Raw genomic sequence first — 21,741 nt, 5'->3', positions numbered from 1 at the left:
CAGGCGCGCATCCTTAAGGACTGTTTTTCGTCCTCCGAGGCGCCCTCCCCGCGCAAGGGTGGAGCGCTCGGAGAGACTCGCGTCCTTTGAAAAGGACCTTTGTTCCGATACGTATACAAACCATCGGTCCTTTAACAATAGGAAGTAGCTAGCGGCAGCTGGAAACGGTCGTAAGCTTCGAACAAGGGGAGAACGGTAGTTAACTGCTTGTCCGATCGTCACTGGGAGGTAAACAAATCACTTTTGCTTTCGGCCGTGTGGAGATAGGACGTGTTCGTCATCGCTCTGCCCGCTTTTGTCGTTTGCTTTGAGTATCAGCCCTCTTTTCTGGTTTAGTTGAGTGTGGATGAATTGTAAGTACTTGTGCATTTCTTTATTCATTAATTAAAATGAGTGATCAAGAAATGGAGATTTTGCCGCGGCCCCCCAGTCGCCCGTAGAGTGTGCCCGGGGCTGGAGGGGCGTAGATGCGGCGGATTTAGATCGTTCGTGGACGTAGATCCACATGAGGTTTGTACTCGTTGCCGGGGGCGAGAATGCTCAGGGACGAGCCATGTATTACCTGTATGAATTGGTCCGAGGCGCAGTTGGGTTCTGTACGAGGGCAGGAAGAGACTTAGGCCTCCAAAGAAGTCATCGGAAAGCTCTCCAGTGACTCCTTTGGTAACTGACACTTCGTCTTCCTTCCTGCCTCCCGGTCAGCCCCCACGTTTCGCGCCTTCCCTGCGGCGGGGGTAGCGGAGTCCTTCTCCTCACTCGATCCGTCGAGTTGTGGAGGAGGGTGCCCGCTACCCGGACGTCCAGTGTATTCGGGTCTTCCGTCCGCTCTGGGTGGGGTTCTTCTCAGGCGCGAGGGAAGGGAACCTCTTACTAACCCGACTGTTGCTTCCGCAGATGTGCCACCAGTGAAGGACGACCTTGGACAGGTGTGGGAGTCGCTGGGACTGCAGGGAGGTGCCAAGTATTCAGGGGTTGATTGAGCGGTTGGCGGGGTCGGCAGTGGTCACTCATGGTGTGGTGACCACTACCACTACCACTATAACAACACCAGCATATGACATGCCGCCGCATCTTGTGTACACGCCGCATGTAATGACGGTGACGCCTACAGCTGCGGTGCACAAACCCATTACTGCCGTGCCAAAGAGGACGGTGCCACCGCCACCTGGTTTCTTTGTGTTGCCGACCCCGGACATCCGCTGCCCTAAGAGTACCCCCCCACCCCCCCTAGACCTGCCGCCAGTGCCGAGAATGACGGTAGCTGCCGACAGGACGCCCTGGCTCTCCTGTGGTTCCTGCCGTGCCTGCCGTACCTGTTGCTGTCCTGCTGCTCCTTTTATTTCAGATGCTGTACCTGCTGTTCCTGCTGTTCCTGCTGTTCCTGTACCTGTTCCTGTCGCTCCTGCTGTTGGTGGTGCTGCTACAGTCTCAGGTTCTTCCGGACAGGTGCAGTCAGGCCCTGTTGCTTCGGCAACTGCCCCGGCTCCCTCCTGGATGGAAGACCTGACGTCTGTCCTGCGGAGCCTGGCGAAGAAGAAGAGGAAGGTGTCGTCGTCGTCTTCGTCGTCTGCTGCCTCCTCTTCCCCCTTCGACTTCTAAGGTGGCTACCCAGCCGAAGAAGAAGAAGGCTGCCTCCTCCCCCCCTAAGAAGACTCCTTCGGGATCTTCTAAGGGCCCGTCTCGCTCAGGCGATTCGGGGAGCTCTTCTGCTGGTCCTCCTGTTCCTTCGGGAACAGGGCCCGTCTCTTCCTCTGCAAAGAAGAAGACGACGGGGACCAGAGGTGTTAGCGGTTCTGCCGTTAAATCAGGATCCGTCTCGGCCGCTTCTCGTTCGCGAAAAGTACCGAGTGGACGCTCTTCCACGGGAGACCGTCCAGCCAAAGTTTTGACGCCCGAGCTCGCTCGCCGTCAAGACCGCGGCGCGGAGCAGAAGACTGGCGAGAGTCGTGCACACGACTCTCGCCAGGCCAGTGGACGCTCTCGCAGCGACCAACTGGCTGCTCGGGTTGACGTGACGGTCGCTGACCAGCCACGGGTTGAGGCGAGGAAGGGGTCCCCGCGGCCGTCGGTACCAGCCACGGCTGGTACCAGCGGCTCGACGCGCCGAGAGGACGCTGGCCGGTCTCACCGCGACAGCGAGCCTAGCAGGTCACCTGACCGCCGCTCCCATAGGGACCGGGCGGAGACGGTAACCAGCAACAGCTCGCCTTACGCTAGAGATCAGCGTCGACGTTCTCAGCCGAGCCTCTCGCCCCAGGCGAGCGGCAAGGCTAGGCCTGCTGCTCGATCGCCACCGCGGGTTGACGATCAGCAGCAGCCCCCCACGCACGCTGGTCCTGCCAGCGAGCGAGGGGGGAGCGTCAACCTCCTCGGGCTACACCGGGAGGAGCGAGGTACCTAGGAGTGATCGCGAGAGGTGCATCGCTCGCGATCCCGCTATGACGCCGTATGGATCAGGCACGGTTCTAGGACCGACCAGAACATACGCGCAAGTAGTTGGAGGTGACCGTCAGGGGTCTGCCGCTGTTCCTCCTTCTGAGGGAGGAGTATCTCGGGATCTGTTCTTGCTGGAGGGACTGGACGGTCCTACTCCGCAAGACGCAGTTACTCCCGATACAGAGGAATTTTGCAGAAGTCATTAAGCTGATTCGTCAGCATAATGACCTTGCGGAAGGATCGCCGCTACCAACCGGGCCGAGGCCCCAACGTCCGGCTCCGAGTCATTTTGGGGTCCTAAGAAGGAACCCAAAATGATGGTGGGGTTGCCGCGATCGGAGCTTGCAGACTCAGTCCTGGATCAAGTCGAGAATCTCGTCTCAGGGCGAGAGGATTCGCTGAAATCCGGACGGTCTTCTAAGCTGCTTCCTCCTCCTCTACAGCGTCAGAGGCGATTTTACGTGCCTTCGGAAGACCCGATACTGCCAAACAGGTTAACCCGGAGTTAGCGAGGCTGACTCCAGTGTGTCCCTGCAGCAGCTCCTGTCGGAGAACCTCTGGTTCTCGCAGCAGGAGGCACTTGCCCTGGAATCTACCACTATGGCAGCGTTCCAGGCAGTCTCTTGGCTGGATTTGGAGGGGTCCCTCACAATATCCAAAGTAGCGGCCGGCTCTGGGAGTTCTGCTCTCGAAGACGACGCTTCTTTCAGGAGACTGTGCCAGTCTGGAGGAAGAGCGATCTCTTAACCTCGCCCATCAGACTGCTAACCATGTGGGCCAACTTGGTTTTTCGACGTAAGTCGAACGCAACACAGTCCCTTACCCGAGTGACCAAGGGGGCCGGTGCTCCGGGTTGTGAGGCGGCACTCGGCTTCGCAATGGACCAATTAGGAGTTCCCCAGCTCTCTTTCGGAGAGATGGTGGACGCTGCGGTGGAAAAAAAAGGGCGGCGCACTGATGACAGTGACCGCTTAGTTCACCAGGCAGTCTCGAAGGTTACTGGGCAATCTCGAGCGACTGCGGCTAAGCCTAAGAGCTTAGCTAGCGCTTCCACGGCGGCGAAGACGGTTGCACCGTCTAAACCCCGTGTGAAGACTCCTGCTGTTTCGACGTCTGCTAAAGGAGGCCATAACCAGCCCTCCTCCCAGCCCTCCTTTCCCCGATGGAAGGTGGTTGGGAAGAAAGTCGAAACGAGGTGGGAAGTGGGGGGTGCCTAGCGAGCCATTGGGCAACTTGGCAGCGCTACGGCGCCGAGAACTGGATAGTAGACGTTCTTCGGGAGGGATATCTACTACCCTTCGAGTCTCGGCCCCCCCTCATCTCCAAACCGGTCCACCTACAAACCTACGTCCGGGGATCATCAAAGGACAACGCTCTTCGACAGGAGATCAAGACCATGCTGGCGAAACGAGCTGTAGAGATCGTGGAGGACCAATCACTGGGCTTTTACAGCCGCCTCTTCCTAGTGGAGAAGGCATCTGGGGGCTGGCGTCCGGTGATAGACCTCTCTCCCCTGAACCGCTTCGTTCGCACGACGCGGTTCACGATGGAGCGGCACGCTCGGGTGCTCGACTCGATCAGGGGGAACGATTTCATGCTTTCAGTGGACTTGAAGGACGCGTATTTTCAAATACCCATACCATCAGTCCTCCAGAAAGTACCTCCGCTTCATCTTCGACGGGACGGTGTACCAATTCAGGGCACTTTGTTTCGGTCTGTCAAACCGCCCCACAGGTGTTCACGCGAGTGTTCACTCTGGTGTCAGCTGGGCCCATTCGCACGGGATACGTCTTCTGAGTATCTCGACGATTGGCTGGTCCTGCGAGCTCCCGCTCGCAGTTGCTGCAGGACAGAGATCGACTCCTCAAGTTTTGTCGCGATGGGGATCGTGATAAACTACGAGAAGTCCGATCTCGAACCCAAGCAGAAGATGAAGTACCTGGGTATGCTGATAGACACGGTAGCAGGGCAGGTCTTTCCCGCAGACTTGCGTATCAGGAAATTCAGGGAGGCAGCCGGCCGGTTCCTGTCTCGGCAGGAACAGGCAGCACAGCAATGGCAAGTCGTGATTGGCCATCTGTCGTCACTCGAGAAGTTAGTCCCTCACGGGCGTCTTCACCTGCGGTCTCTCCAGTGGAGGCTAAGGGAGAGTTGGTCTAGGCGGCGAAGGATCCTCCTTACTTTCCCATGGCTCTCACGGACAAGGTGAGGCAGGACCTAGCCTGGTGGCTCGACGACAAGAACCTCTTAAGAGGAGTGCCCATACTGCACTCAGGGGAGATGCTTCTGTTCTCAGACGCATCGACCGAGGGATGGGGCACACACCTGGAGGAGTTGCTGACTGCAGGTGTGTGGGACCATACGAAAAGCACCTTCACATCAATGTCCTGGAACTCAAGGCGGCGTTCAAACGCTCTCCAAGAATTTCAGGACCGCTTGGTGGGACACTCAGTGGTGTTGATGTGCGACAACACAGTAGTGGCATATGTCAACAAGCAGGGGGGGCTAGTGTCTCTTCCGCTTCACCAGTTGACGGTGCAGGTGCACGAGTGGGCCACGGCTCACTCGATAGAGCTGTCAGCATGCTACATTCCAGGCAAAGAGGAATGTAGTAGCGGACAAGCTCAGCCGTCGGGATCAGGTGATAGGGACCGAATGGTCTCTACAAACCAAGATGTGGCGGAAAGGCTTCTTCAACCTGTGGGGGCCGACCCACGGTCCGTAGACCTGTTCGCCACCCGGCACAACAGAAAACTTCAGGTTTTCTTTTCAGCCGTGCCGGACCCATGGGCAGCTGCAGAGGACGCTCTCCAACACCCCTGGGACAACCTCTTCGTTTACGCCTTTCCTTTCCTCCCTTCTGTCTGATTCGGAAAGTGATCAGTCGAGCGCTGGTCACTCCCAATCTCAGAATGATCCTAGTGGCTCCCAAACGACCTCAACAAGCCGTTTGGTATCCGGACCGGCTGGCTCTTCTTGCGGACGCACCGAGAGAGCTACCCAATTGGCACAACCTTCTAGCCCAGCCACACGTAGTTTTAAAAAAACGGTACCACAAGCAGTCCAGTCCCCTTCTTTCAACTTCATCGGCTGGCTGTTATCCACCATCTCTTGCGAACGAGAGGCTTTTCTCGTAGCGCAGCAACAGAGATGGCTGGACACGTCCGACAGTCCTCTGCAAGCTGTGTACCAGGGGAAGTGGGCCGTCTTCTGTGGTTGGTTGTCGTAGACAGGGTCTGTCTCCTCTCAGAGCCACTCTTCAGCAGGTAGCGGATTTCCTCGTGTTTCTTCGCCGAGAGAAGCTCCTCTCAGTACCCACAGTTAAAGGATATAGAGCCGCCCTGCTCTCGTCCTAAACTGAGGGGACTGGACATCTCGAACTCGTTCGAGATCTCCTTGCTAATGAGGAGCTTCGGAAAGGTCTTGCCCACCCAGGGAACTCAGGCCCCCTGCGTGGGATGTGACTCTCGTCCTTAGGAGTTTGACTCGAAGACCCTTCGAGCCACTCCGAGAGTCGTCACACAGGGATCTGACCCTCAAGACCCTCTTCTTGCTGGCCCTGGCATCGGCGAAGAGAGTAGCGGGGAACTACATGGTCTTTCTTATGATGTTAAACACACCAGAGGTTTGGGGATATGTGACGCTCGATTTCGTCCCGAACTTCGTAGCCAAGACTCAGAATCCGTCGATCCCTGACGACAGGTTCGAGTCTTTCACGATCCCCTCCCTTCTGGACTTCACCGATAACGATGCGGATGAGATGCTGCTTTGTCCTGTGAGGGCGCTACGGCGCTATCTGAAGAGAACTCGGACACCTCAGGCCTGAGTGTCGACGCCTCTTCGTTAGCACTGGGGTTACCAAGAAAGAAGTTTCAACGAACCCCCCCCCCCACGCTTCTTTCTGGCTACGTGAGGTGATCAGGTGAGCGTACGAGGCTGATGGTAGCGACGACATCCGTACGCTCCGACCGAGAGCCCACGAAGTCAGAGGTATCGGACCCTCCTTAGCGTTCTGTAAGAACTTCTCCGTGGCGCAGGTCCTGAAGGCAGGTGTCTGGGCCAACCAGACTACCTTCACGTCCTTCTACCTTCGGGATATTGCCCACAAGTCCTTGGATACTTTTTCCTTGGGACCGGGCCTGTGGTGGCTGCTCAACACGTTGTGTAAGCTTACCCAGCACCCGAGCAGGCAGAACAGCATCGATTCCTGGTATGACTGGTGAGAATGAATGTGCGAATGAGAGTGTGACTGGCTTCTCTTCACCATCTTTCTCTACCTCTACCTGTGGGCAGAGGGATACGGTCGTCACCACGCTGGAAGGGAGTCAGATGCAGGTAAGCTACTCGACCGAGCTCCATCCTATCCCTTTAACTAGGGATATAGGAGCGTATATCCACCACTTTCTCCTACAAGGGGGAAGAAGTGGATGCCTACATGAGACAAACCCATGACTTTATATTTGCTCCTGTACAGGAACAAGTTCTTACAATGCTGGTACGAAGAGATACGCTTGCCCTCTCTCTTAGTACTCGGCCCAGAGGTCTGACCATTGATCATGTGGTGCACACCCCGATCAATCGGACAGAGGCTTGGATCCCTCCCTCGCTCTTACGACCAGGGAGGCATTCCAGGGATGGACGAACACCAGTCTGTTCATCAAAAGACTCAGATTCCTCCCACCAAGAAGTGAGTCTTCCTATTGTTAAAGGACCGATGGTTTGTATTACGTATCGGAACAAATGACAATTTGTCGAAAATTGCATTTTTCCTAACTATACAAACCTGAGGTCCTTTACATATAGTCCCTCCTCATGCCACCCCTCACTCTGCGTATTTCGCATGGGCCAAAAGCAAAAGTGATTTGTTTACCGCGCGACGATCGGACAAGCAGTTAACTACCGTTTCTTCCCCTTGTTCGAAGCTTACGACCATTCCAGCTGCCGCTAGCTACTTCCTATTGTTAAAGGACCTCAGGTTTGTATAGTTAGGAAAAATGCAATTTTCGACAAATTGTCATTTCGTAGTGAGGACGCTTCACGTCCTATCTCTCCAGTTTCGTTTCGCTCTTCTCCGGATTCGTATGACGCCTTTCCGCCTCAGAAGAGAGGTAGGATGTCATCCGGTGATGACGCTGAGAAGCGCTACAGTCGCTGTTTGGAGAAGCAGGTAGCTGTACCTGTGAGAAGAAAGGAGGCGTCCCCTCGCCCCTCGTCTTCTTGCAGGCTCAGTCCTGCTCCTTCTGTTGGTTCTTTGCCTACGAAGAACATCCTTTTGTCCCTTCAGGAGGAAGGACGTCAGGCTGCCTGTCAAGAGGATGAAGCAGTCTCCTTCTCCCTCTCCGCGTTCGTCTCTTTCTCCGAATGCGTCTCCTTCGGTTCATCGCCGATCTCGTTCTCCTGGTAGGAAAGCTTGTCGTCAGGACGCTTTCTTTCCCTCTCGACGTCCTGGGCAGGCTGCTCGACGAGACGCTCGGGAGGACGCTCAGCAGGACGCTTTCCAGGACGCTCAGCAGGACGCTTTCCAGGACGCTTCGGAGGACGCCAAGCAGGAAGAGGACGTTCAGCAGGACGCTCGTGTGGACGCTCGGAGGGACGCTTTTCCTGATAAGGAGTTCATAAGCGCTCAGAAAGACGCTTTGGCTTCTAAATCTGGTCGCTCTTGTAAGAAGCGTAAGGACACTTCAGATAGAAGTAAGGCAGTCTCGGTCGTCTCTCAGGACGCTCAGCGCTGTCAAGACGCTCTGCCTCCTTCGAGCAGTAAGGACGTTCTCATGGATGAAGCTTCTGCTTCCAAGCAGCGGAGGTCTTTGATCAAGGCCAGACCCGCTGGGCGTACGCCCTCTCCGGATGGGCGGTCTCCTATTCCTCTTAGGGAAGAAGGAGAGCTGAGTAGTCCGGCGGACTCAATTGAAGAGGAACATCCTTCTGTTTTGTCCGTCTCGGATTACAAGGTTCTTGTGTGGCTGTTACGTTCGTCTTTCGGAGACAAGTTTCAGCCTGCAGCTCCCAGGTCTCCACCCTCGCAGTTTTCGTCATCCAAGTCTTGTAAGACCCCGGAGTTTGTGGAGATGAAGACTTCTCTGTCCACCAAGAGGGCCTTCAAGAAACTAAAGGATTGGATGGATCAAAGGAAGGATCAAGGCAAGTCAACTTTTGCCCTTCCCTCCCTCTAGACTCAGTGGAAAAGGGGGCGTTTGGTACGAGACCAAGGGAGACGTGGGTGTGAAGATCCCTTCATCAGCCCAAGGGGATTTCTCTAGCTTAGTAGATGCCCAGAGGAGGTCCCTTTTGTCTACAGCCAAGGTTTCTTGGACGCCTACGGAAACGGACCATCACTTGAAAGGACTTCTACGGACTCTCGAAGTTTTCAACTTCTTGGACTGGTGCTTGGGAGTCCTAGATTTGCAATCTAGAAGCCCGGAATCGCTCAGTCTGGGGGAGCTGTCCAGCGTGTTATCTTGCATGGACAAGGCCGTCAGGGATGGTTCGGAAGAGTTAGTTTCGCACTTCGGAACGGCATTCCTTAAGAAGAGAGCTCTTCTATGTAATTTTACCGCTAGATCGGTTACGCCCGCTCAGAAAGCGGAACTGCTCTTTTCTCCTCTTTCGAACCATCTCTTCCCCCAGACTATGGTAAAGGACCTGGCAAGTAGCTTGCAAGAGAAAGCTACTCAGGACCTCTTAGCACAGTCCTCGAGACGTCCAGCAGTTCCTTCTACGTCCTCCTTTGTACGACCTCCTAAGAAGGTTAAACCCTTTCGTGGAGCTCCTCCCTCGAGAGCAGCTCCTCGAGGGAGAGGGCTTTCAAGAGGAAGAGCTTCCTTCAAGCCCAAGACTACTAAATGAAGATCATGTCCTTCAGACACCAGTCGGAGCCAGACTGAAGTTTTTTGCGGGAGCATGGAGAGAGAGAGATACGGACCCTTGGTCCCTCAAGATCGTGGAAGAGGGGTACAAGATCCCCGTTTTGGATCCTCCTCCTCTATCCACAACTCCCAGAGACCTTTCTCCGTCATATCAGGGGGAGAAAAAGCGAATTCTTTTCGATCTGTTAGATCAGATGATCGAAAAAAAGAGCGGTGGAGCAGGTCGTGGACCTGGGGTCACCAGGATTTACAACAGACTTTTCCTGGTACCGAAGCAGTCGTTCGGGTTGGCGTCCAGTCCTAGACGTAAGCAGGCTCAATCTTTTCGTAGAAAAGATCAAGTTCAAAATGGAGACGCCTCAGTCTGTTCTAGGAGCCTTGAGACCGGGCGTCTGGATGGTGTCCTTAGACCTGCAGGACGCGTACTTTCACGTTCCAATCCACCCTCTTTCAAGAAAATATCTGAGGTTCGTTTTAGGAAACAAAGTCTGGCAGTTCAGAGCCCTTTGTTTCGGCTTGAGCACGGCTCCGATGGTCTTTACCGTCATCATGAAGAATGTAGCGAGGTGGTTACACTCTTCAGGGATAAGAGTATCCCCTCTACCTCGACGATTGGCTCGGTCAGAGCGTCGTAGAAGGAGAAATGTCTGAAGGACCTTCAGTTAACATTAGCCTTAGCGAAGTCCTGGGACTTCTAGTCAACCTTGAAAAGTCGCATCTGACCCCGACACAGTCCATCGTGTATCTGGGGATTCAGATGGATTCAGTGGCTTTTCGGGCGTTTCCGTCCCAGGAACGTCAGCGACAAGGCTTAGAGAAAGTCTCAGCCTTCCTGGGGAAAGAGACTTGCTTGGCGAGGGAATGGATGAGTCTGCTGGGCACCATTTCCTCGCTGGAAAAGTTTGTTTCCTTGGGGAGACTGCACCTCAGGCCTCTCCAGTTTTTCCTAGCAGAGGAATGGAAGGCCAAAGACGATCTGAATGCGATCTTGAAGATCACAGATTCGGTGAAAAGCCATCTAAGATGGTGGCTCGATCCTCAGGTAGCCTGGCATATCAATGTGAAAGAGCTGGCAGCGGTCTTCCTGTCGCTGCAGTTCTTTGAAGAAAAGGTGACAAGCAAAGTTATCCAAGTCAACTCGGACAACACCACAGCCCTCGCGTATTTGAAGAATCAGGGAGGAACACACTCCCTGCCTCTGTTTCACCTGGCAAAGGAGATTCTGCTGTGGGCAAGTGCGAGGAAGATCAGGATCCTGACGAGATTCATCGCAGGAGTGTGCAGACGTCAGAGCGGACCTTCTCAGTCGACAGGACCAAATCCTGCCGACAGAATGGACCCTGCATCAAGACGTTTGTCAGGAGCTTTGGAAGTTGTGGGGACGTCCTCTGGTCGACCTATTCGCGACGTCGAGGACGAAGAGGCTTCCTCTGTATTGCTCCCCGGTCCTGGACCCAGGAGCAATCGCTGTAGATGCACTGCTCTGGAGTTGGACAGGCCTTAGACCTTTATGCTTTCCCACCATTCAAGATCATGGGGGAAGTGATGAGGAAATTTGCGGCTTCAGAAGGGACGAGGTTGACCCTGATCGCCCCGATGTGGCTGGCGAGAGAATGGTTCACAGAAGTCATGTCATTCCTTGTAGACTTCCCAAGAACGTTGCCCTGGAGGAAAGATCTACTCAAACAGCCTCACTTCGAAAGGTATCACCTAAACCTCTCCGCTCTGGGTCTGACTGCGTTCAGACTATCGAAAAGTTGGCCAGAGCAAGAGGTTTTTCTAAAACAGCTGCAAAAGCGATCGCCAACGCAAGGAGAGCCTCTTCAAGAGCTGTTTACCAATCGAAGTGGGCTTCCTTCAGGGCATGGTGTAGAAAGGAGGGAGTTTCCTCTTCCACGACCTCTGTGAGCCAAATAGCCGATTTTCTACTATCTTAAGGAATGTACAGAAATTGGCAGTCCCAACCATCAAGGGATACAAGAGTATGTTGTCAGCAGTTTTTCGGCACAGAGGCCTGGACCTCTCTGACAACAGAGATCTTCACGATCTCTTGAGATCGTTCGAGACCACGAAGATTCCTCAGGCGAGGCCGCCTTCATGGAACTTAGACGTGGTTCTTAGACTATTGATGTCAAGTCCGTTTGAACCTCTTCACGCAGCGTCTTCTTCGTAACTTGACAAAGAAGGCTCTTTTCCTAACTGCTCTGGCGACGGCGAAGAGAGTTAGCGAAATCCAAGCTTTTAGTAGCCAAGTGGGCTTCAAAGGAGACAACGCTGTTCTGCTCTTTGGAGTCCCACTTTCTTGGCTAAAAACGAGAACCCGTCTAACCCTTGGCCCAAGAGCTTCGAGATAAAGGGTATGTCGAGTCTTGTGGGCCAAGAACCAGAGAGAGTCCTGTGCCCTGTCAGGGCTCTCAAGTTCTACGTTCATAGAACGAAGGAGGTACGAGGTCCCTCAGGTAATCTTTGGTGCTCTGTGAAGAGACCTGAATTACCATTATCGAAGAATGCTGTGGCTTTCTTTCTGAGGGACGTCATTAAAGAGGCTCATTCATCTTGCCAGAAGACTGATTTGAGCCTCTTGCGAGTGAAAGCTCACGAGGTCAGAGCTGTCGCTACCTCTCTTTCCTTCCAAAAGAACATGTCAATCAAGGACATCCTTGATGGCACCTTTTGGAGGAGCAATTCTTTATTCGCCTCACACTACTTAAGAGATGTGAGAACGATTTACGAGGACTGTAGTTCTCTTGGACCTTACATTTTCTGCAGACACAGTCTTGGGGGCTGGAGTTAGCTCTTTCCCTATCCCTTAGTTAGGAGTTAGGTTAGTTTTTAATATGTTTTGTGTTTTTTTGGTTGTTGGTGAGATCTTGTGTGAAGATCTCCCATCCATTAGATTAACTTTCAGGGGTCTTGGTCTAGTTGGTCAGGTGGTGGTCAGTTGCTTCATAGCCCTCTTATGTATGGTTCGATGGTCTTGTCACGTTGTGGTCACGTCCCCGTTGACAGAGCATCCAGAGCGCACCAGCACTACAGGTTCTCCACCTGGCTGGCACTCTGATTGAGCAGAAGCAGGCTTAAGTGACAGTAATCACAGAGTCTGCTTTGCTAACAGGTGAGGAACCAAGATGTACATCATCTACTTAATTTAGTTTCCTAAAAATCCTATTCTGTCTCTTCCCACCCTATATATATATCTGTCAGGTAAGTTTCATGAACAAAATGTTATTGTTATAATACAATTAAGTTTGTTCATACTTACCTGGCAGATATATATAATTAAAGTGCCCACCCTCTTCCCCTCAGGAGACAGTGGCATTGATAAAATATGAATAGAAAATGGGAATGGTTCCTGATATCCGCCTCCCAGCGGCAGGAATGGGTACTACTACCACCTGGCCGCCCACTGCGTGTGCCGCGAGTTTTGAAATTCTGTCGGACTTCAGAAAATACGGCTATATATATATCTGCCAGGTAAGTATGAACAAACTTAATTGCATTATAACAATAACATTTTTAATTACAGTATATCATGTGTGCACAGTATGCATGAAGAAAAATGTAAATAACTGAGTATTTTGGGCAACTAAACCTTGGGGAGATTGGGAGTTTCATATTGCCTTCTAGTTGTGTTATGAATGTAGTCTCTTCTGTCTTACATGTAAGCTTTTGCTGTTATTAATTGCATTTTTTTGATTTTGAAATAACTTATTTCTTTACAGCATGAAATCTTTCATCACAATGTCAAGGTATTGCATCAAGAGCGTCTTCTCTCATCAGCGACTCCTTTGCAATTCATTGGGTTGCAGCATCAGAGCAAACTTGGGTGAATTTTGGGAGCAGTTCAAAATTTCTGTCTATACTATTTATCTGTGGTATCTCAGGTCTAGCATTAATAAGTACATTCAAGAAAATTGGCTAAGTTCCAAAGATGGAATCAAGCTAAAATTTTTATGATAAATATTAATTTGTATATATTGTAGTTGTTGTTAGTATTAGTATACTAGTATTTTATTTTTGTTCTTTTTATAACAAAGTGTAGTAAATATTTATTTACCATAAGTTGTAAATGGTTTCTTATTTTGTTACAAGGTTTTCCAAATATAGATGTTTTTAAACACAAATGCAACCAGTTTACTTATACTTAATCCTGCAGTCCCTCAGCATCAGACACACACACACCACAGTTCATAGAAGAAAGCACTCATTTGCCAAGCATACATCCAGGCACCACAACACTACTTTGAACGAGTCATTCTCTTGTGTGTTTAACAAATGTTCATATATTTACAGCTCTCATAACTTATATAGTACAGTATTCATAATTCATTTACATCCATTAATCTATGTTATCTAATGTTCACTATCTTCCTTTCCTCTCCCATGAATAAATTACTATTTTCTTGTAGGTAGCACTTGAAGTGAGAAGGCAACATGTTGGTTTTCTGTAAGTGTCTGTTAGAAGTGACATTGATGACCATTATATAAGTGCTCTACTGCCATCTGCTTTAACAACTATCTCTTTAATTTTGAGTTTACCTTTTTAGCTTATTACTGTCATTTGGTATGGAATATTTGTTTTCTATAACTTTTTCTTTACACATCTACAATAAGTCTTTAGTAATTGCAGTATTCATCACAGTTCGAATATTGCTGTTTCTTGTTTGATGTTCTACCATGTTGAAGAGTTGACAGATATTTATGAAAGGTTCTCATTGTTACCATAGGTTAGCAAATTTAGGAAAAGATCCCCATTTATTGCACAGTATACTTGGTGGGCCAAGTATGTTCTTTTGAGCTAACAAGATAAGTGTCTAAGGATTTGCCATAATCACAAAGGATTTTTATGGTTGGAGGCAAAGGTATAGAATCTCTAAAGGGGTGGAGTATGTCATCTTCAGACTCCTCTAAAACCTCTTCAGGTTCAGCAGTCAATGCTATTGCAGTGAGCCAGGTCTACTGCAAAGGTCTATAGGGATGTTCCTCTGGAGGGTCTACTACTTACCATGACTACTGTGTTAGCAGAGCCAGTTGCTGATTTGCCTAACCAAGTTGCCACACCATGACATAACATTGTTTCAGCTGTTTCAGAACAAATGTAGGTAATACATTTTCATGTTGCCTCCTAAAGCCACATTTCTTCTTTTTTAAAAGTAGATCACTTTATCACCTCTCAAGAGTGCTGGCAGAATAAAGAACCACCACCTACCAGCTTCAGGTTGCTCTTGTGGCCTTATAGTCATGCTGGTGATGGAAATATTCCAGTTTCAGGCAGCAGTAATGAGTTATATTGTTCTTGTAATAAAATAAGCAAAGTTAGTCAACATTGACAAGTAGTCATGAGTACTAGAGATTCAAGAGGCTCCAGTGAGCTTTAGAGGAATTGACAGGCGATCTTTTAGGCTTTTACCATTGCCAGTAACTGAGCTCAGTCCTTTTTACTTTTACTGGATCCTTTCTTCCATCCGAATTGTAACAACAACCTCTGTCTGTAGGTCCATCATGAAGGGAGACTTCCTAGCATCTGTCAATCTTGAGATGCTTATTTCAGAGTTCAAGTACATCTCTCCAGGATATATTTCAGGTATGGTGGCTAGAGTCGTGGCTTGCCGCTCAGATGTTGTGGGTTTCCCTCCCCCAGGCTGATGAATAATTACTGGTTCTGTATCAAGATCCATTAATACTACTGTTTTGGATCTGTGGTGGGAGGTTGAAACCAACATTCTTTGGAAGTTTGAATTTTAGTCAGTGGCCCCCTATGTGCTTGTTCTTTGTGAATAGGTTTCATCTATTGAAATAATAATAAGATGAAGGTTTACCAGTTTTGTCTCTTCGTTTGGCTGTTAATAGGTCTACAAATTTCACTGGAATAATAGGCCCGGGAGTTTCTGCAGATGCCAGGTCTCCCTTCAGAGGTATGGAAAAAGAGTACTAGACCACATGTGATTGTTAGAAAAGCTTGTATAGCTCATGACTTTTGAATATAAGTTGTTGGACGAATACCAACATCCTATTGTGATGGGTTCCCTTAACCCCTATTGTCTTCAGACCTGCTCCTGCACAGAAGCGTTGAGAGGAGAGTGGGAAGCTCATTTGTCAGATTAGATGATATCCAATTTTTGGTAAGATTAAGAGAGGCCAATTTTTGGTAAGATTAGGAGAGGAATCTCCATATAAATCTCCTAGATTTGACAGTTGTGCAAATATCACCAATAAGTTTGTCAGGCCTCTTAGAAGGCAAAGTATTTAGCATCATATCAGACAATGCAACAATAGTGGTCATAATGAAAAATGAAAAGGTAAAAAAATCTCTTACCATGTGCCAGCTGTTATAGAGGTCCTAATATGGGCCAAGGACAGGAACACAACCATATTCTCCAGATATGTTCCAAGGAAGAGGAATGACATAGACTTTCTTAGAAGGAAGAACCATTTTCTAATAGCAGTGTGGGTATCACATCTGGTTGGTCATTCCATCCAGAGATCTACTAGAAATTGCGGTGGTCTTTATGTTAGATCTTTTGACATCTTGCCACAGAGAAAAGCTGGCAAATTATTGCTAAGTCTCCTCAGATCTGGTAGTCTGGATTAACAGTGGCCTCGTGATCCCCTTGGACAGCCTTAAGGCAAATGCATTTTCTTCATTTTGCCTGAATAGGCTGGTCCTAAACAAAAGATCATTCAAATCGACAGTGACAATGATTGCTCCACTTTGGCCCCAGCAGGAATTGTGCCAAACCTATTGTCACTTCTGGTAAACAGGAGATATTACTAGAACATAGACCATCTCAACTATTACATTTGGAGGTTATCCAAGGATACCTCTTTAAGGGAGTGCTGTTTGAGATAGCAGCTGAGGTTATTGCCAGAACAGGAAGAACCTGTACAACAAGACTTTACTAAGCCAACGGGAGGGTATTCTTTAACTGGTGGCACTGTTGGGATCCCCTCAATGCCTCTACATGTATTCCCATAGTAGCAGACTTTAAACTGTATTTGAAGTGATAAAGGAGGTAATCTTTTCATCCATTTAAGGTTACAGATCTTTCTACCATATCCCAGGTGTTTGAAACTAGAGGAATTGATTGAAATTCTTCAAGAAAACATACTACGTACATAGTTCTTCAAGAAAACTCAAATGTGTCAAGGCGTTGATAGTTATACTCCTTGTAGACAACTAAAGCATCTGTATTGGAACATAATCTTAGTACTAAGTATTTGTCACCCCCAGTACTTGAATCTCCAGATAAATCATCTCAATGGAGACTAACTTTAAAGTCAGTGGTCATGCTAGCACTGGCTCGAGCTGTGCCATATTTTGTGGTTCTCTCTCTACTAACTATTGAGGGGAAAGAAAAGAGCCTTACCTTATACCCTGTCAGACCCTTAAGATTGTATCTTGTGAAGACAAAGTGTTACTCTGAAGGAGGTTTGCGCCTTTTTTTCTTCTGCTACAACTGGGAAGTCTAAAGTCTGTATCCTTTTGGCTAACTGTTAATGGTACAAGCATCTTATATGAGTTAAGCATAATGATGTTCAGTAGCTTTTATAAGGGACATATAACCTGAAACTTGAAACTATTATTATAAATATTATACTTTGATGGGATCACCCAGGACATGTATGAAGTTTAAGGGACTTGGTAGGTAAGTTCTTTAATGTCTTCAATTTTGTTCAAATGGACTTACTGTGGCAGCAGGCCAAGCCATAACTGTCCTTATTGAGGTAATACCCTCCTATTTCTTGTCCCTCATCCTCAAAAAATACTCTTTCTTCTCATAAGCCATAGCATTCCAGGGTAATTGCAGCTTTGTCTTATGAAGCTGGTTCGTTCAACCTATTTGCTTCAGCCATGTGTAAAAGAAATTCTAGAATTTACAAACAAAGACCTTAGTAACAAAGATTTCAACTCACTTCATAACATCATGTTAGTCTTGAGGACTCTTGCCTAATCATAATCACTCAAAAACATGCCTACTGCAGTTCTGTGGTGAAAATTAGCTACATATTATGAAGCCTTTTCTCTCAAGTTTCTATTTCTACTCAGGCAGTGCATACTGATGGGATCTGAGTAAAACAGGGGTAACTTTTGTCAATGAAAATGATCTGTTGATACAAACTTATCCTTTTGTTACAAGACTATACACATGAGAATGACTTGTTCACAGGGTGTGCCTTGCTGATGGGGAAGTGTTTTCTGTTATTGTGGTGTGTCTGGAGTTGCTGGACTACAAGATTAGGCATATATGAAATAATATTAAAAGAGCTTATGTCGACAAAAATGTCATATTTTGAAAGCTTACAAAGTGCAATAGTATTAGTTTTTACAGTTCTTCAAATACTTGTTTTGCTGAGGGCCTACTAAATGCAGTTAGTGCTAAGTTTGTAATGTAGGTGCAGTAGACAGATTCCCAAACAAGCCTGCTACCTCATCATCTTAGAACCATATTTTTTTAGTCTTGTGGTGGTGCTGTAGCTGTAAATGGCCATTTTTATCATCATTTTCTCTTTAGAGCAAACAGCTAATTAGTTAAATGTTCAATAAAATGTAAAGAAATTTTTTTATGCCTTATGAATAGTATTATTGTGTATCAGGTCTTCAGCTCCAGCTGTATTGCTTTCTGCCTTTCACTTATTAATTTATTCCCTTTGGCCCCATCCCACCTAGCTGTCCAACTTTTTAAACTTTGACCTTGCCCCAGTTTTCACATTTTATTCAAGAGCAAATCTTCATGCTAGGCATATGAGAGACCAATAAGGACTTGGTCTTGTGTATTAAATGTATTAAATCATCCTCGTCCTCATTGTTCTAAATATATCTTCATCTTTCCTGTTCTAAATATTTTGGAAACCATCTACACCTATTGTATGAAAAAATTACCAAAGGGAGAATTTAGCTATTTTATTCTTATTTTTTAATTGAAAATGAAATTTTGGTGGATTTTTAAGTTAATTTGTTACTCTAAGTAAAGGTTTTGGAATCCATTTTATAATGCCCAGTCCACACTAGCAGACACTGCGCGACAGGCAAAAACTCTTCCCATAACCCGTTCCACTATACTGACTGACCAGGTATGGAGCCAGAACGATGAGATTGCCTGGTAACACTGCTTCAGAAGAGAGAAAATATAAATATAACTGGAAGTGCCCGACGGGCATTCCCACTAGTTGGACAGGCCTTAGATGTAACCTAATTTCATGTGTAGATGTATATTATAGTATGAACCCCTCCCAGCTTTCTAGCATGTGGCAATCATTGTGCCCTTCACTCTGTGACATCATTTATGTCATTTCATTTAGCAAGACCTGTATGCAATATAAGTGATCCAGTGGTTTGGGCCAGATCCATATGCTTTCAAAGCTATACAGCCAAAGCCAGCTAGAAAAAAGACAAATCAGTACAATATAGTAACTAGTATTTGCATGTAAATATAAGATGCACAAAAGCACTAGGTAAATTGTGTAAATTTTTTCAGTGCTGTTGTAAATGTGCTCTTTCTTCTTTTATAACCATAAGTTTTAGCCTTGGGTGACTCAGATTTTGAGAACAAGTCCTTCACTATATCATATGGTAATTGTGACAAGAAGTCACTTTGTGTCTTGCTAGGCAATCAGAAAAAGGGTATTAAAGCAGTTATTGGTAAAGAATAACCATCTTTTGTAGCTTTAGTTTTACAGACTGTCTTCCATTTAGGCACATCTAAGTGAATTAACATTAGTACAACATTCAGGACGTACTGTATGAACAATTTTGCATGCCCTGTGCTGCCATCCGAACCTCAGTAAGGTTTAATTTGACATTTGAAATTAAGCTCCTGTCACTTCTTGCCTAAGTGATATGTACGTACTCTTGATATTGCTGATCTTTTCCTGTAGTTTTTACTATCTAATGCAAATAAGAAAAGAGAGTTAAAAAGTTTTAAGACATCAAAGGTGAATAAATTAGCCAGGATCAGAAAATGCAGGATTATTCAAACTCCTAGAAAATAAAAACGGAGTGGAAAATTGCTCAAAGCTGTAAATTCTGGTGTATTTTAATATTCATCAGGTCAGGGCTAGGTAAGGCTTAGTATAGTCCTTTCAAACTTTCAGAAACTAGTAACATTAGAACGGTTTTATTTTTGACCAATTTTTTCTACATTTATATTTGTGTGTTTAATTTTCAGCCAACTGTTTTCTGCATATTTTTACACTAGGTATCACTGTTAGTTTATGTTTTTATTTTCCCATTTTGCAGTTTAGCTTAAAGTGGTTTTAGTATAATGTAGTCGGGAAATTTAGCATTCTTAGATTAATTTTTTTTACCATCACAGTACGTACACATTATTACATATGCTTTAAAGCTTTATTTATTTTTTTTTTTATTACATTATGGCTATGAGAACATACAAAAACTGTATGTTTAGGCAGAGTAGGTCATAAAGTTAGAATTGGCAATGTATAACTGAAAACTCCAACTGGAAATGTATCTTGAAATTTCAAGTTAATGGAAAAATTCATTTAAATGGAGATCTGAAAAACAAACTATTTATTTCAGACGGTAGGAGGCTATTGGGCAAACACTGGGTGTTAGACACATGACTCTATACACCACTGCATATATATATGCTTTGTACCCTGCATTTTAATTTAACTTAGTGCTAATTTACATTACAGGTTTAGTGTGGTCAGCTGTTGTGCAGCATAGTATTACAAATTAATTTTAACTTAGCTTGATGTTATGTAAGGGTAGATTATAAAAAACTGGCCAAAGTTTAACTATGGAGTCATGTACTGTTCTTTCCATCCATATTTCAAAGGCAATGTACTTATTTCAGAGGCACTGTACTTAAAATGTTTTTTCAGACATGCAAATTCTGTATAAAACTCAGATCCAGCAACAGACCTGCAAATTCTGTATATAAAACTCACAGATCCAGCAAGAATTGTGTTAGTACATAGATGCAAGCTAATTTGGATTATCCCCCCAACGTATGAATTTTTTTTTTTAATGTAATTTTGGTTTTAATATACTGTACACCAAAACTTCTGCAGATAAGCAGGGTGATTATTAAATTATGTGATAGCAGGTTGTACAAAAGTTACTTTAGTATAGAACTGTGCAGTAATTTAATATGGTCACGAATATTTTAAGTCAATTAAAAAATGTAAATTTGTTCGCTGAACTCAGATGGGAACCCCTGTATGTAAAGGCCTGTCCACACAAGAGAGCATGCCTGTCAGGCACTTCCAGATGTAATAATTTCTCACTTCTGAAGCAGCTTCAGTGTTACCAGACAATCTCATCGTTCTGGCCCCACACTCGGTCAGTCAGTAGTATACTGGAACAGGTTATGGGAACAGCGTTTGCCCGTTGGGCAGTGCCTGATAGTGTGGGGACAGGGCTTAAGGCCTGTCCACAAGACCGGGCCTGGTCGGCGGACCTCCCCTCTTAACGGGCAAACCATCAAATTGCCAGATGGGTCTTGTAGCAAAATCACCATGGTGGTGCCCGATGGCTTGAGCTTTGACCCTGGCAGACATACGTTAACCATATACTACATTTCTTTTACCGAGCCATTCTTTGCACCGCATTCTCTTCGTTTTCATCACACACAAAGCAATTATTGTGCTACACTATCTTCTTTGCGGTAGGCACCATGTTTATCGTACCGCACTGAACACACTACGTACTGGCATTGTCGGGCCCGCCCACCTCTCCATTGCCTCAACTGTGTGTACAACATTCACGGGTAAGCCCGCCAGAATTTGCCCGTCAACCCCGGAGTACGCCGATCAGGCCCGCTCGTGTGGACAGGCCTTTAAGGTTATGACAAAGGGTGTGTATAGCAGTAATGAACAATATCTCAAAGTTTGGTTTTATCATTACAGTCAAGTAGTTTCTTGCTGAAAGGAACCCATTTTAGGACAATGTAGTACTCTACCAGAATGGTCAAGAATATTTCATTGTTCTTGGGAATTTAATAACTGGAATTGTCAAGAATATTTCATTGTCCTGGAAATTTAATGTTTTTATGTTTCCAGATTTAGTGATTGATGTTTGGGTTTCCAATTAAGACCTGGTGCATTGAGTTTTAAAATTATATATGGTGCTTCTTGTTGTAAGGCCACACACACACACACACACATACTGCAAACTTCAATGTAAATTTAAGTATTTCTTCTCTGAACTGGCAAGATAATCATGTTTCACATTCTTAAGACTGTGTTAATATTATACATTAGGAGTGAGTAATTGCAGCATTTTAAAAAATGGTTCAGGCTCTCATGCAGTTATTAGAACAACAATGTACAAAAAATTTAAATATGGGATTTATGTACTCTTCTCTTGGTCCTTGAATGTAAGCTCAATCTCAGTTTTTGTTTTTTCTGCGCAATTTATGTACATATAGAATTTACTAGGTTTTAAGATGGTTAAATAGTTTCTTTGTTATTCACA

At 46.7% G+C, this 21,741-nt stretch overlaps 1 protein-coding gene across 3 annotated transcripts in view; it reads left to right on the top strand.

The window, feature by feature from the left end:
* Nucleotides 1–21,726, top strand: part of LOC135200146 (aarF domain-containing protein kinase 1-like) — a 62,899-nt gene extending 41,173 nt beyond the window's left edge. For all 3 annotated transcript variants that reach the window (XM_064228489.1, XM_064228491.1, XM_064228490.1), the window contains exon 11: nt 13,025–21,726. In XM_064228489.1, coding sequence (XP_064084559.1) covers nt 13,025–13,259 — 235 coding nt within the window. In that variant the 3' untranslated portion in view covers nt 13,260–21,726. The remainder of the gene's footprint in view (nt 1–13,024) is intronic.
* The last annotated feature ends 15 nt before the right edge of the window (nt 21,727–21,741 follow it).

Source organism: Macrobrachium nipponense, chromosome 26, assembly GCF_015104395.2.
Source record: "Macrobrachium nipponense isolate FS-2020 chromosome 26, ASM1510439v2, whole genome shotgun sequence".
NCBI classification, from domain to species: Eukaryota; Metazoa; Arthropoda; class Malacostraca; order Decapoda; family Palaemonidae; genus Macrobrachium; species Macrobrachium nipponense.
Note: the sequence above shows the minus strand (reverse complement) of the source record. Positions and strands in the feature narration are given on the sequence as shown.